General features: G+C 36.4%; 1 protein-coding gene across 1 annotated transcript in view; it reads left to right on the top strand.

The window, feature by feature from the left end:
- Positions 1-15441, top strand: part of MAP3K21 (mitogen-activated protein kinase kinase kinase 21) — a 41203-nt gene extending 25762 nt beyond the window's left edge. The window contains exons 3-10 of the mRNA XM_082049240.1: positions 422-570; positions 1348-1523; positions 4795-5035; positions 6833-6955; positions 10228-10378; positions 11399-11493; positions 13065-13850; positions 14951-15441. Of these exons, the coding sequence (XP_081905366.1) occupies positions 422-570; positions 1348-1523; positions 4795-5035; positions 6833-6955; positions 10228-10378; positions 11399-11493; positions 13065-13850; positions 14951-15375 (2146 nt within the window). The 3' untranslated portion in view covers positions 15376-15441. The remainder of the gene's footprint in view (positions 1-421; positions 571-1347; positions 1524-4794; positions 5036-6832; positions 6956-10227; positions 10379-11398; positions 11494-13064; positions 13851-14950) is intronic.
- The last annotated feature ends 598 nt before the right edge of the window (positions 15442-16039 follow it).

Genomic DNA, 16039 nt, shown 5'->3' with positions numbered 1-16039 from the left:
AATAGCATGTACCTCTAGGTGAATTGTTGTGAAATGTTTGGAAAGGGGATTAGCCTGAATGCTTGGTGGAGGTTTTTTGTTCGGTTGGTTTCTGATGAGGAGAAGGTTTCTTGTTTTCCTGTTGTTCAGACTTCTGCTTGTAAACAAGATTTACATGATACTAGCATTTCTATAAAAGAGACTTCAGGCTACGTTTTGGATAGGAGTGTGGGCCCATCTTAGAGTTGCATCCAATTTGGTTAATCTCTCAGTAGAAAGGCGCAAGATGACTGAAGTAGAGCTGACTCTTAAAGACATTCACATTTGATGTGGGAAATCCTCATGAATTTCAGTGCATGGTTGGACAGATGCTTGTTTGTTCTTAAGTGAACAATGCGTCAGTATTCAGAAAATAACTGTTAAATAAAATTACCTTTTGTAGTTACGGAGTGTTGCTGTGGGAACTGCTTACAGGAGAAGTTCCTTACCGTGGCATTGATGGCCTAGCTGTGGCTTACGGAGTTGCTGTCAATAAGCTCACCTTGCCCATTCCATCCACCTGCCCTGAACCATTTGCAAAACTAATGAAAGGTATCTATATTGTTTCTTCCTATTTTTTTAAATAGTTATGTTTTGGGAGTATGTATCTTTGCCTGTAATAGTCATGGAGTTGCAAAATAAACACCCCATTTGATAATGTGCTGTGTACAAAGTATTTTGTTTTTCTTTTCACAGCAACCTGGTGTTACAGGCAGTTGAATGTGTTTCTGAGAAAGTCATACAGTACTATGAAGTATGAAAGTCATACAGCATATGACATCAGTTATTCAGTAATGACAGAGTACATTTTTTGCTCTGGTTTTGCTGATTTCCTTTTACACTCAGATTGCACTAATTTTTGTAAACTACAGGATATACACAGATCACACTCTATGGATCAATACAAGCTCAAGATTAAAATCTTAAGCGGAAGAACTGCAAATGCATTTTTTTTTTCTTCAGTGTTTCTTCTTGAATGTCAAAAATGTTTTGGAAATACTTTAGAGAGAAATCAACATGGCTTGCTCTCTGTTTCCTTGTGTTTAGTAACTTTACCTCTTATATGGATCCCTTCTGTGCAGTACTGCTAGTTTTGCTATTTTAAGTACTAAAGTTAGAGATGAAAAAAAAATTGACTCTTAATAAAAACCAGCTGAGTACAGGTAGGTAGATGCCACTTCTGTAAATGGAAAAGGAACTAGGGAAACCTTGCAGATAAAGGGAACACATTAGAACATGAAGTACACTAGCAAGTAACTTGAAATTCATGTAGCTCTTCTTAAAGTTCCATGTATTATTAAAAACTGATGGGATTTTGATAAATTCTAGAATGCTGGGAGCAGGACCCTCATATCCGACCATCGTTTGCCTTAATTCTTGAACAGCTTACTGCCATTGAAGGGGCAGTTATGACTGAAATGCCTCAAGAGTCTTTCCATTCCATGCAAGATGACTGGAAATTGGAAATTCAGCAGATATTCAATGAATTGAGGACCAAGGAAAAAGTAAGTTGATTTTTCCAGTTGCATGGTAGTGAAGGAAGTGTATGTGTCTATGTGTGATATAGCAGTTTTGAACTTTTGAATTGTGGCTTACCAATATAATGCTGAAAACCTGATTCAGTAGTGCAGATATATAGGATCAACTACTTGGAAGAGAGGATTTAAACCTGATTTAGTAGTGCAGATACATAGGATCAACTACTTGGAAGAGAGGATTTAAACCTGATTTAGTAGTGCAGATACATAGGATCAACTACTTGGAAGAGAGGATTTACTCTCTCTCTAAAACATTAAGTTGTCTGTTCTTGTTGGTGAAGGTATTATTCTTAGATTCCATTAATATGTTTCTGGACAGTATGATATATAAGCTCTTTTTAAAACATGTTGTTTTTTCTTGGGTATTTGAATGCATCACTTAACAAACAAACCAGAGTTTATTTACCCCTACCTAATGTTGTTTTTTCTTGGGTATTTGAATGCATCACTTAACAAACAAACCAGAGTTTATTTACCCCTTACCTAATCTTTATAAGCACTGCAATTTTTCATCTGCTGCTGAACAGCCTCCTCAGCTGCATGAATGAAAAACTTCTCATCCTGTTATGTGACTGTACCATGTGGCTTTTTTTTTTTTTCCTTTTTTTTCCAAAAGTGAGTTTGCTAGCTATTAATAAGATTGATTAGGTCACACTTAAACTCCTGAATCAGGAAATCCATCTTCCTTTTTTTATTATCCAGATTCCTCTCACTGATCTTCTTTCCATAATCTCTTATCATTATATGTTTGTGCTAAACGGATGCTCATTGTTGATTCTCTTTGCCCTCTCTTTTAGCTGCTTCAACTAGTTTTTGATTATGCTGAGCTTTATATTTTTCTTTAGATAACTTGATAAAGATAACAATTGGAATAGGCCAAGTGTCCTCTTGAGTCCCTATTAGAAATGCTTCTAGTAGGAAGAGATTTCTTCTTTGCAAGTCTTTATGCAGTATAATTATTGCCCAGTATATATTTGTTGATATTTTTCATGACGCAGTAGTATATGAGGAGAAAGAGAATTGAGATGCAGTAAGCTGTGAAGAAATCTTTTTAGAAGACGTAGTCACATAACTTTGACAAAAGCAAAAACTAAACTCTCATCTTGTGAGTCACTGTCAGGAGCCTTTGTCCCTCACTTGTCAGTGTCATGACTGGCTGTCTGTGGACTCTTCATTGGTGATGGGTGTGACATTACGGATCTACTGTAATATCAGCACATGTGGTATAAAATTTGATTGATGGCTACTAAGACTGCAGTGTCATCAGTAATAATCTTCCATACTTAGTCTCTGCTTTTCCCTCCACCCTCTGCTTTTCCCTCTCCCATCTGGGTACACAGGCTGCTGCGGCTGGGCTGGGAGCCACTGGAGCTGCCAGGTTATAGTCCCTCGTCAGAGAGTTGAGACTTTCCTTTTTACTTGCCATGTGTTTATTTGCCACAGCCTGCCAGAGGGCATAACTCTCTGGCCACCCAGAAACTGTTCAACCAGCAGTTTTGCCCTTTTTACTCTGGGAGCAATTGTAAAGGGCATTCCCTTTTTTAATTTTCTGGAGACATTAGTCCAGTGTGAGATTTCTCATTGAAGAAAAATCTGACTAAATCAAGGTTAGGATTAAATAAATTGGTGCAAAGCTTTGGGAGAAGAGTCATTGTTGGTGTGAAAGTGAGTTAAGCTTAATTAGAGAGGGGAAAAGATAAAATGAGACTTACTTCTCATATACGAATGTAAATGCACCTACAAAGGCATCTTCCCTAATCAGGTAAACCTGTTTATGAATAAAAACATGTAACTTTGACTTAGACAACATTTTCATATGTGCGGGCTTATTTAATTTGGCACATTATCAATTTTGCTGACAGGTATTAGAGAGAAAGTAATGTATATGGAGTATTTATAGAATAATAAAACAAAAAAAACCCTGCATGGAGTCTCATGACCTGTAAAAGAGGATCTTCTGTAGCTGCAGGAATTTCCTCAAGGGCTTTCTGTAAATGAGTGATGGTGACGCCCACTCCAAGAGAAGATCACAATCTTCTTTTGACAAACATTCTTGAGCAATTTAAATATAGAATTCTTCCTACCTTCCTTACAGTGGGTGTTTCAGTTGTAGAGTGGTGTAAAACATTGCATAATAATTGCAGTAAGTCTGGTTTTAATTAGTTTATTTGGAGAAGAGTAAATGCTTAATCTCTCAGTGAGGAAACTATTACTTTTTTTAGACTGTCTGCCTTTTCAGGGTGCTCAGTTTTTGCCTTGTTACGGAGCTTTATGGACCCTGGATTTGAGGACAACAAGAGATGGATAATCAACAGTGTCTCCTAATACATCTTTATTACTGTATTAATGCAGTAATAAACATCTTTTCTATTTAAACTCTAAAGTACCTTTATTCTAAATTTGAAATCTAAATTTCTGATAATTTTAGCAGATTTTGGTAGCTGAAGATTATGATAATTTTAAGATCGTAGATTTACAGCTGTTTAGCCTTGGGGATTAGTTTACTCTGAAAAATTAACTAGCTTCTTTACTAAAGCTTTTCCTGCCCCAAAATAAAAAAGAATGAAGGGAAAAGAACAACTGTTCTGTGACATTGATTGTTGGAGACTATGTGGTGTAATTCAGTGGTTAGTAGATGTTTGATGCTATACAGATACCTGCTAGATTTTAATTAAGAAACAGCTGTCTTCTGTCTTATGACTTGCTTTATCCTATTACACTAATCCTCATTTAGTGTAATACTGATTGCTTTTCTAGATAGAAAAGTGCTACTTAATACATGTCTGAAAAACAGGAAAGGTTAGAAAATTAAAAATAAAGGCATTAATTTGTGTATTCGTCAGGTCATTGACTTTGTTAGTGCATAGGAGCTACCTAAGAGCAGCCCTCATGCTGTGAAAGTGTGTCTGGCCTGAAGTACTTTGAGCACATTTTCTGCCAGGTTGTAAGCTGATAATCTTTGATCAGATGTGTTGTTCCGATTGCCAGTGCTTACCTGCCTTAAATACAGTGACTCAAGGGGTTAAAAGGAAACCTGTGTAATACTTGTTTGTGTCCAGATACAAACTCTTGGTTTACGCAAAATGGAAAACTGTCAGAAGGTCATAGGTGCATGTTAGGTGTATATAGTGCATCATGAAAACAGACAAGGAAATACAGCATACTGTGCACTTTGTATTTCCTTCAGTACAACCTTCACATTATTACTTAGTTTCACTTGTGTGACTCTTATCTTCAGGAGCTTCGATCACGAGAAGAGGAATTGACAAGAGCAGCTCTTCAGCAAAAATCTCAAGAAGAATTACTTAAGCGCCGTGAGCAACAGTTAGCAGAACGCGAGATCGATGTACTGGAGCGTGAGCTGAATATCATGATATTCCAGTTAAATCAAGAGAAACCCAATGTTAAGAAGAGGAAGGGCAAATTTAAAAGAAGCCGTTTGAAACTTAAAGATGGACACAGAATTAGTTTGCCTTCAGGTCTGCAATTAAAAAAAAAAAATCACAGTGTATGTTACAATGTAATATGGAGGGTTCAGTTTAATGGTTAATGTCTTCAGTATTGGCTGCTATTTTGATCCTAGGTCCTTCTGCCCTAATAGTGCAGAAGGATATGGTAATAATTGTTTAGCCCCCCCCCCCTTTTTATTTTTTCCTAAGAAAGCAACATTCACATATCATATTCTTGTGGGTTAGTTCCCATTTCAACTGGAAGAATCTTTCAACTGATTCAGCCAGAAGTCTGTTGTATCTGGAGGGAAAGGTTAGAAGCATGGGAGCCAAATTATTTAAAAGTGGTTCAAAGTTCAGATTTTTTTTTTGTGCAGATAGAGAAGTACCTTTTAATCACATCCCAGAACTTTCTAACATGATCTGTTTGCCCTAAACTTCCAAATACTCAGCGGAAAAACAGCACTTTGGTAAAGGCTGGAGGTACAGGTGTGGTGTGTCCAAACTGGATGCTTGTTGCAGTTGCGAATACAACACAGCAGTTACAATTTTCAATGTCTTGCTTCTTGCAAGCAAACACTGTAATAGCAACAGACGATATTATCTCAGAATACAAATATGGTATAATTTGAGTGTCGGAGCATTTAGTTCCACCCATGAACATATTAAAATGCCCCTTTTGCAAAGGAGGTGTGTTTGTAGAGAGTCAGGTTTTTCTGGTGTCAGGGGCAGGTTTAGTGGTGCCTTTTTGATGTTGCCACGAGATGGCACTGTGGAAACTCAAGGTGATACCAGTGGTTGGAAAGCCCTCAGTGCCAGCACCAGCATCCTGGTGTTGATGAGCTTCCTTCCAGTGGCTTCCAGGTCAAGTCTGTCAGTTTGTTAATAATGCAATAAGAATTTAATGCCACAGTAAAACAGGTCTGGTAGTTGGGAAGAGACAATGAGGACAGTAATATTTAGAATACTGTTTTAGCACTAGTGAAATGAGCTTATTTGTCCTTACTTTAACAATAAATACAATAAAAATTACAGCCTCCCAGGTGAGCATGTTAGATTGGTTTATACTGGATCACAAGCTTAAACTAAATATTGGTCTTTGTTTCCAGTTCTGTCCATATTTAACTTGAAAAAGTGATAAAATAAACAGTTTTACTCAGAGTACGACTTAGCTCTTTGTCAAGAATCATCCAGATAAACTTGTCCTTGTGACAATCTGTTTTAAGAATAGCATACAATCTGACTGCACTGATGATAGGAATTAGAAAGGGGTATACTGGCAAATTTAATTTCATAATGTGTCTCCTACTTGCCAATATTTATTTTTCTTTTATCATTACATTGCTATAAATATTTGTAGTTCTGTAGTTTGGTGTGGGTTTTTTTCTGTCATGTTGACAGATGTGATTTCTTTGTTAATGCGAATTTTTATGTTGTATATTAATGTTAAAAAAATAAGGCAAATCTGTTTTCCATTAATATTGATTTGACTTGAAATACCAAGATTTTTCTTTCCCTCTATGACAACCAAAAACACTGAACAACAGCTTGTGATGTGTTGGGTCCACTTGGAGCTACTTGCTTTTGTTGACGTTATTGCAAACCTGTCATGTAGTGTCTGTGAAGGCCTATTTGACTCAACATCTAAATTGTTACATCACAAGTTGGTTTGTCAGTGTCTTTAATATGAACATCTCTTACACTGTCAAGCCTAATTCATTATATAGCTTTAATTGTTCTAAGAAGTACAGCAGTGTAACCTGAAGATTTTTTTTTTTTTTTTTTAATTTTAGAACATTAAAGCAGATTTGTTTTATTCTCTTACAGATTTCCAGCACAAAATAACAGTGCAGGCATCCCCCAATCTGGATAAGAGGAGGAGTTTAAACAGTAACAGCTCTAGTCCATCAAGTAGCCCCACAATAATTCCTCGTCTTCGAGCTATACAGTGTAAGTCTCCACGATTTATATTTGTTCATTTGGTCAATAAGAGACTGTTTGTTCCATACACTCACTGAAAAACCGGTAGTACTGTCAAATGCCAGACAGACTTCTGTCTAATTTCCAGGTCCCTTAACTTGTTCTCACATTTGCAACTGGTTCTTATGATGGGAGGGATAATCTTGCTACAATGCTGATTTTCAGTAATTCAAAATGATTGCGAATGCTTTAAATCATATATTTTCTTAATAACTACAGAAACTCATTAGTAAACTAACTGGGATAAACCAATGAAGAATCAAATTTTATAACAGCAAAAGGCAAGGCCTCATGTTTAGAACCCATACAAGATGGAAAACAAGTTTTTATTAGGTATTGGAGTTGGTAAATGAAATCAGTTAGGGACTATTGGGATCGGGGAGGGCATGGGGAAAGAAAAAAGAAAAAAAAAGAAAGATTCAGAGAATATGGGAGTAATGTCAGATGAAAAGGCTGAAGAACCAGCCAGCAACCCAGGTTGCTTATGTCTGAAAAGAAGCAAGCTTTAAGCAAATACAAAACCAGAAGAAAATAAAGAAGAAAGCTTGCTTTGAGTTTTTTAAAATCAAGAGAAAGAAACAAAAATAAAATTGTGGGTACACTTGTAGGCCAACATTATTCCATGTATACTGATGACAGAAGGGAAGGTGTGTTCATGCTCATGCAGTGGATATACCATGAATATGGAAAAAAAACTGATAATATGGTTACAGTGAAGCCCTAATTTGTGTTTGGCAATGACACATGTAGAGATAAAAAACAATTCCTATAGGAGTCACTGCTTATCTTTGTACTGTCTGGTCTACTGTGCAAAGTAGATTGTCTAGTTATCCATATTCATCATGGAATGCCATGTGAGACGAAAAAACCTTAGGTTTCTCTTTCTATACGGAATCAGTGAAACCTGTTCCAGCTGATTGCATGTAGATGGTTACTATCTTCTCTTGTAAGGATAGTCACCTCTGAAGGAAATTACTTCAGCATCTGGCTTTATCAGATGTAAATAAAAGGGAGGGGAAATCACAGTGCATGGGGACTTTTTTTTTCTGTATGCTGTTCAACATCTAGTTTAAAGATTATTTTTTTTTTAAACCAATCTGAAACGTAATTTAAAAGTTTGGATAGCAACCAGATTTCTCATCTCCTTTGGAATATGTCTGCCTTATGAAATGCTTTGCATTGTTAATGTCTAAGGGAGAAGTGTTGTCTTTTTTGGCAGTAACTTTATTATTTGTTTGAACTGTAAGTAATAACAGTTTTGATTGAAGACCATTACTACCCATATGTTGTGGATAAAGAAGAGAGGTAGACAAACCCTGTTTTGCTTTTCTTAATGGAAGTTTGACATGGATGGAAAAATGATTTAAGTCTTTTTCAGAAGTTAGCTGACATAGTATCTGTGTTGATAATGGTTTCTTGACCTCAAATTGTGTGGTGGATTTTTTAGATTGGTGGTTTTTTTTTTTTTTACTGCAGAAAGGTAGGAAACGTTTTTCTTAGCAAAATACCATAATTACATACAAACAAGACTGTCTTGTTTTATCTTTGATTCTCCTTGCTCTGTATGGAAGTGCTTGGCATAACTCTGAAAACCTGAGGGTTTTTTTAAAATGCATAGACTTATGTAAACCATAGCAATGCCACTTCTTGCATGCGTGCTAAGTGCCACTGAGAATTTGTCTTTTTTTTTGTCTTTTTTTTTTTTTTTTCTAATTTGAGCAGGAATTTGTATTTGTAGGACTAGAACATACAGGACATCATAAAGGCTCTCCTTTAAAAGAAGTACACTTTTGCTTCTGAGTTTGCATCCCTAGGCTTTACGTAAAAGCTTGTCAGATCTCTCAGGAGTATCTAGCTGAAACTATTTAGATCCACACCCATCTGCACCTGTGCAAAATAAATTCTCTATCCCACAATAACATTTTATCTTGATTTAACTTCAAACTGCCTTTGTTTCAAGAAGACTTGCTCAAATACAGGTGATTTGAATAGGCATATCTAACAGCTGGTTACTTGATTGCTTGACGTTATCATGAGCAAGACTATCTTTCAAATGTAATAAGTTTTTAAGTTAAAAATCTAGTTAATTGTAAATCTTGTTATTAAAATGAATTCAGCTGATTTTGAAAGATGCTTCAAATAGTGGAGGAAAACAATAAGATGTATATCCAGAGCTCCTGGAATGTGGTTGAAGGTGGGAGTGTGAAGCGGTGCTGGCGAGGTGTGCACGGGCAGGCAGGAGATTCTGTGCAGGAGCATGTCAAGGCCACCTCTTTTATCATGCTGTTATAACTAAGTTGTTTTTTTTCTCTTGGATCTCTCCATCATAACTGTAAGGGTGCTGAGTTCATAGCAAGTTAATTTCCAGTTAGTCAGTCATACACAAAAATGTATTTCTCTGAGTCTGGTCCTAGAAAGAGGATTCTCTCAACCCTACAGTAAAATCCCTCTGTTAAAAGATGCTCAGTACCTTTATAGATCCGGGCTTTATGATGCAAAGATGAAAATACAAGAAGGGAAACAGTTCTGTTTCTAAAGTAAGTTTGACTAAGATCTCTACTACATTCTCTTAATTTTTTCCTCAGTGATTCCCAACACAGATACACACACAGCTAATGGCCGAAGGAACAGTGTATATGTGTACCAGCAAGATGTAGATATCACAAGTGAATATGAACTTCCAAGTGGGGTTATGACAAAAGGCAAGATTTCATTATGTTTCAAAGGTGCTGGTGCTGTTTAACATAAACAGTTGAGACAGTGAAAGACTAAGCATTTAATGCAGGTTAGACACTTTTAAAGTATAATTTTTTTTGGTGTAGTGAGAAATAAAACATTGTCATAATTGGAATATTCTGTTTCATTTGATACCAATTATTCCACAGCATGTATTTTCTTCATTGGAATTTAAGTGCTCAGTCTAACTCACTTGTCTGAATTACCTAAATATGAGGGGCTCAGTTAAAGGAAGCATGGAAAATATGATCATTTTGCTGCTTCATTGTTAATTCTGGCCTCTTGTCGGCTCATAAATGATTTTTCTTGCTTGCTTATCTTTTTGGATCAATTCAGTTGTGTGGTAGTTTCTGTAAAAGAAAAAAATCTCAATTTTTGTCTACAAACTGTGTTACTGTATCAAAATTGTTTTACAGTGGAGAAAACATTCTTTCTGTCAAAATATTTTGGTTTTAGAAATAGTATTTATGTGTTGGGGTGTTTCTGTTTTTAAATCCAATCTCTAGTAACTTCAGATGAAAGCAACAGGACTTGGGGAAGGAGCACAACTTATCACCAAGAAGAGTTTGAAGATGTGAAGAGAAGTGTTAAAAAGAGAGGTTGTACATGGGGACCAAGTTCGGTTCAAACAAAGGATCGTGCAGATTGTAAGGACAAGTATGTCTACTACTTTTTGTTTGTTTGGTAGTACTAAGCGGTCCTAGTAATGGAATCACTAACATAGGTAGTGAAGGAGAAAAGTTCTGCCGTCTCTAGTTACAGGTAAAACTCAGTCCTACCTTTTAAATAATTTAGTAATTACATTATTAATGAGTCACTCCTGCACATAGACTTAAGGATAGAACACTAACTTATCTTAAGGTTTTAGTGACTCGTATCTTTTACCCTTTACCACTGGTTTTTGAGACTCGGAACATACTGGGATGCTGAGCTGTTAATGCACACCAGGCATTCATGGCGTGTGTGTCCAACTGCAAGTGTAGCTCCCAGTGGGCACTTCCAGGACAATTAAATAAGACTGATTTAGGTGCATGTGTGAAGCACAATGCACACCAGCAACACCGTTTAAACTGACAAACACGGTGTGGAAGAGTTCTGAAAGTCAGTTGAACAGCTTAACTTTCAGATTATTTTTTTCTGATTGCGGAAAACTAGAGATCAGCAGTTTTTCTGAAGCAAGAGATTCTTTTCCTTGTCTCTTCCAGTATATATAATTATTTATAGTGCACTTTTTTTCTTGGTAGAGACATCCACTCATTTACATGTGGCAGTAGCTAGTTCCAGACCATCTATTGAAACTGGCTTTATGATATTTTTGTTTGGTTTAAAGTCACTATGTTTAATAAATTTCCATTTCTTTGACACACTGAAAATGTTGTCCAGGTTTTCAAGAACTTTTTTTCTTCAATAGGTAGCCAAGGCCCAGTTTTCTTTGGTTTTCTTTTTAGGCTATTGTGTCATGAAATTTTAATCTTGTAAGGAGTAACTGATATATAATGCATGTATCAATTTATAATCATATGACTCTGTGCTATTATATAGAAATTTCTTTACCTTTGGGAAGCTTTACTGTTTTCATGTTTATAGTTTAAAAAGAAAGATATTTTAGTAATTTTCTGTCAAAGTTTATGTAAGCATTTATCCTCTGTAAATTCAAAGTAACTATTGTTATTTCAGAGTAAGACCCCTTTCAGATGGCAGTAACCCTTGGTCAACCATTTTAATGAAAAATCAGAAGAGTGTTCCTTTAGCTTCACTGTTTATGGACCAAGGTAAGAGCTCTATTTGAAAAAGTGGAAGTTGCCATATAATGGCATTAAGTCTACCTCCAGCATTATAAATAGTATTGCTTGAATTTGTCAAGGATTATGCAGATTATTAGAGAGTAGTCATGCTACAAATAATTTTCCTGTGCAAAAGAAAACTATCTATAAAAAAATGCAAGTGTTAAAATCTTTCCATTTCCATTATTGGCAGCTAAGAAATACACATGGTGTGTGAGCAGTACTGGACAGAGGTTTGGGGTTTTTTTTCCACGTTTTCGAATTGCAGGCTCATCTGTATATGAGGTCTGCAGTGACCACTTCTTAGCTTCTTTTAAAAAGAAATGTCTGAATCGGTAGCTGTCTTGACATTTAAATGATCATTAATGACTTTTATTGTTAGTGGGATCTGCATAGTTGTTTAAAATAATGCATATTTGTTTAAAAACCTGTAAGTCCAGATGTACTCCCAAATAGCAGTTGCCTGTTTTTTAAATGAAACTTATTCCCTAAATTTTCAAGAAAAAAATATGTAGATTTAAAATCTTAAAGTTGTTTAGGCAACACTTTGGGATTTACAGGTAAATCCCAAGAAATAAACATACTTCATCCTCTTAGGATCAGGAACATAATAGCTATATGTTGCTTTTTATGTCTGTTACTATAATGTGCTATGGTTATACAATAATTGTAATATTTTTCAAATTTTCACATACTTTTTGTACCACAGATTCTCTTATGTGACAAAATTAAGTTAGTAGTGTCAGGAAAAAACTGTCATATAATGTGGTGTCCATACCAGCAGCTAGACTGATGCCAGCTGGAGGAGGAAATAGTATGCTGCTTAAACCCTGCTTTTTGCTGCTTCCTCCTGCCCCCTAGGAAAAAGGTGTTTTCATCTTGGTATATACTGGTAGGGGTATAAATCAAGGCTTCACAAATAGTAATTTTATAGAATCATTAGCTTGCTACTACACCCCTACATACAGAGAAGATTGCATATTTGCATTTATTTTTATTCTGTAGCATTCAGTAGTTTATAGTAGAATAACTCATATAAGTCAAATTATATCTTCCATTTTGTATGTCATTAGGTATAAGATGTCAAATTTACTTTTTACTGCAGACCACCATGGCCTAATGAATTAATTGGAAAAAGTTCTAGTAACTCACTGGATTTTGGAACACTGCTTAATTGAAAGTGTTGTGAAGAATGTGTTCCATATCTACCAGTTTGTGTATAGTCAATTACTTCATTGTAATCCATACACACAAATATTTTTCATGTTGTTTGTAAAGCTTTGCAAATCCTTTTGAGTTGCTGAAAAGATAAGATTGTAGCTAAATGGTCCTTCTGCTATTTTACAGACTGTCAAGAAAACATGAAGAGGTTTAGGCTTAGAATGTGTTTTTGAGTCTTACAATGAGAGTCTCTGAGCTTCTGACGGCATTTAAAAGGGCATATGGTGTACCTCAAGATTAACATTTGCGAGTGAAAAGAAGTAATGGTGTATATACGCAGACATGACATAGCAAAATAGCTGAATTGCAATCTTAAAGTATACCATGATTTTTTCTAGGTGTCTGTACCGAGAAGAAATTTCTCCCTGAAGGTTTGGACAGTAAAAGACCAAAGCCAATTAAGTTGCCAAATCAGGCCTATATTAATCTACCTCTTTGGAAAGATGATCAGGGAGAGAACACAGTAGAACACGAGAGCTTTGAAGAAGGAACCTCTGCTAGTTCTACAAATAGTACTCCTCAAATGACACCTACAAACAGTCTGAGCAGGACGCTGCAGAAAAAGAAGACAGATTCTGTGCTGTATGGGTGTGCTGTCCTCCTCGCATCTGTTGCTCTGGGCTTAGATATCAGAGAGCTGAACAAATCGCAGGGTCCAGATGAACTCTTGCCTAAAGATGAGAAGAAGAAGCGTGATGGAATATTCCAGCGTGCTTCAAAGTTTCGTAGGAGTGCCAGCCCTACAAGACTGCAGTCCAAGAAAGAGGAAACAAGTATTCCATCCCTAAGTCCAGCTGCAAATACTGTGAATCTCCTCTCTATGCCCTCCATTTCCACAAAATGCTTACTTCAACCTGACACTGAAGATGCGTTTGTAAGCACTGTGATTGGTGATTGTGGTCCATGTAGTTCCACTGATGACTTTTCATCTGCAAATTCCGAAAGTAAGAGAGAACAGAGGATACAGCTGGCTTCTAACACAGTTTCTACACGATTAAAAAATCAGCCTTTTAACCATTGCCTGAAACAAGAATTTCAAAATGTGCCAAATGATTCCTCGACGAAGTTAAGAGTGTTGGGTCACAGACGAACCTTATCAGATGGGAACAATTTTCAGACCACAGGTAGGTAATTAAGGACTTAAAGTATAGGGGATTTTTAAGTATAGAAACAAAATGTAGGGAAACTAACCATTCACCGTGAGTTGCTAAGATTTTTGTTACACTGTTATGTGTTAGCTGAGCAACCACCATCATAACTGTATGTGGGTGAGCCATCTGTGACTGAACCCTAAAAAAACTACCTGCATGTGGAATAGTAGTGGGTGTGTATATAGAGATTTAAGGAGAATAGATGGTTCATTTTAAGGCAATATCTGTTTTTCTCAGATATTGCAAAAATAGGTTTCCCTGGTCTTTTAATGTCGTTGAGAACCTGCTTTTTGTGACATGTAGAATATTAGCATTATGGCTGAAATAAACTGACACTTTCAGGTGCATGCATTATGTAGTTGGGGACTTCCTGAGACTACACTTATTAAATATAGTTTGAGTCTGCATAGGTGAGTGAATGAGTATAATTTTAGTATCGCACCTTTATTAACTTCAAGAAAAACAAGAGTGGTAAGTTTTGATTTGCTTGCTTGAGCTAGAAGGTGTGTCATGTGTTCCATGAATCCTTAAGTTAAACTGTTGATAAAATTTTAACCTGAAATAAAGGGCTTTAAATCGGGTTTCCATGTAAATGGATAAGTTCATGATTAACAAGTTTTTGAAAAGAAGCTCTAAATTTCAATACAGGTGTTCTACAGTGGCTTAAATATAATATTTTTCATGGTACTCTATGCATATGTAGTTACTCATAATAACTGGACAGATTTCTGGGGCTTTATTCGAGAACTAATATTCATTCTGGGTCATTAGTGCCTTTGCTCTATATCTGTTTTGTAGCAATAACAAAACAAATTGTTACAGACTCTAGCAGAGAGTATAGATACAAAAATGCTATTTGAGCACTGCTGGTCCTTTCTTAAGAGATTCCCCAAAAATGTACCTGCCTCTTAATTTTTCTGGTAGGGAAAAAGCCCACCACCAACAAAACACCAAAAAACCACACACCGCTAGTGTTTTATTGCAACTCAGATTTACAAATGGCAAAGAAATCAAGAAGTTGCATGGTTTAAATTGTCTCTTTTTTTTTTTTTTTGGCATTTCCTTTCCCCTAGCTAATGGATTTGCTTCAACCAGTGATGTCTCCACGTTACCAGTTGTATCATTTACTGGAATTCTTAACTCTCCGTCTGTTCAACAAAGAAGCAATCACAGGAGTACTTCAACTGAAAAGCAAAGCACTGTCAATATTATATCAAGGCCTCGACCTTCTTCTATAAGAAGTAGAATTGATGCATGGCAGATTATTCCACGTGTTAGTAAACCAAACTCTAAAGACTCTGAATGTTTAGAGGGCAATGTAGGTCCAGATGTTAACTTCTTGCCAGATACAGAGGAAAGAACTAACTGCCACATGCCCTCATTACTTGATATTGATGTGGAAGGTCAAAACAGAGACTGTACTGTGCCTTTGTGTAGAATGAAGAGCAAAACTTGTCGGCCATCTATATATGAACTGGAGAGAGAGTTTCTGTCGTGAGTGCCTTTCATTTTAAAAATGTTTGCTTTTTAAAGGGGAACAAATATAAAATTTTTGTCCATCTAATGCTTTGTGCTGCTGTTTTCTGACGTACTGTGACAAATAGTACCAAAATTATTAAAATGGGCAGCTAATTAAGAAGGTGTAGTTGGTGCCTTTTTCAAGTGTTCCTTGGAATCCCAACTAGTAACTCTAAAAGCACAATGCTGCAAAATAGTATTCCTGGTGAACTTTATAAACATATTTTTAATGACTAAAATAATATGCCCACCTCTCTCTGCAGTGTCACAGAAGTTTTCTTTAGGTTTGAGGGGGGTTTGCTAGAAATCTTACGAGTTGAAAAAAATAATGACATGCAGTAAAGGTTGTGTTCCATCAATGAGAGTTTCGCTGAAGAAGTGGTTGTCTGTGGGCTGACCCTGGGGCTTGTAGAATTGGGAAAGGAGGGGACTGGGGTTGGAGATGCTGGTGCAGGAGGCTCTGGTGTCTGCTCGTTAAGTAGCTGGTTATTCTTTGGCATTTGATGCTGAAATTGGCTAAGGACCAGCAGCTGCGTTTGCAGTCTTTGCCCTTGGTTTCTGTGAGAACTTTCAACTGTGTGGATGAGTTTCTCCAGAAAGTTACACTGCTTGTACAAACACTTTGGTTTCAGCACAATATCGAT

Source organism: Streptopelia decaocto (assembly GCF_964273445.1).
Source record: "Streptopelia decaocto genome assembly, chromosome: 3".
Taxonomy (NCBI): Eukaryota; Metazoa; Chordata; class Aves; order Columbiformes; family Columbidae; genus Streptopelia; species Streptopelia decaocto.
The sequence above is the reverse complement of the archived record's forward strand: the minus strand, read 5'-3'. Positions and strand labels throughout refer to the sequence as shown.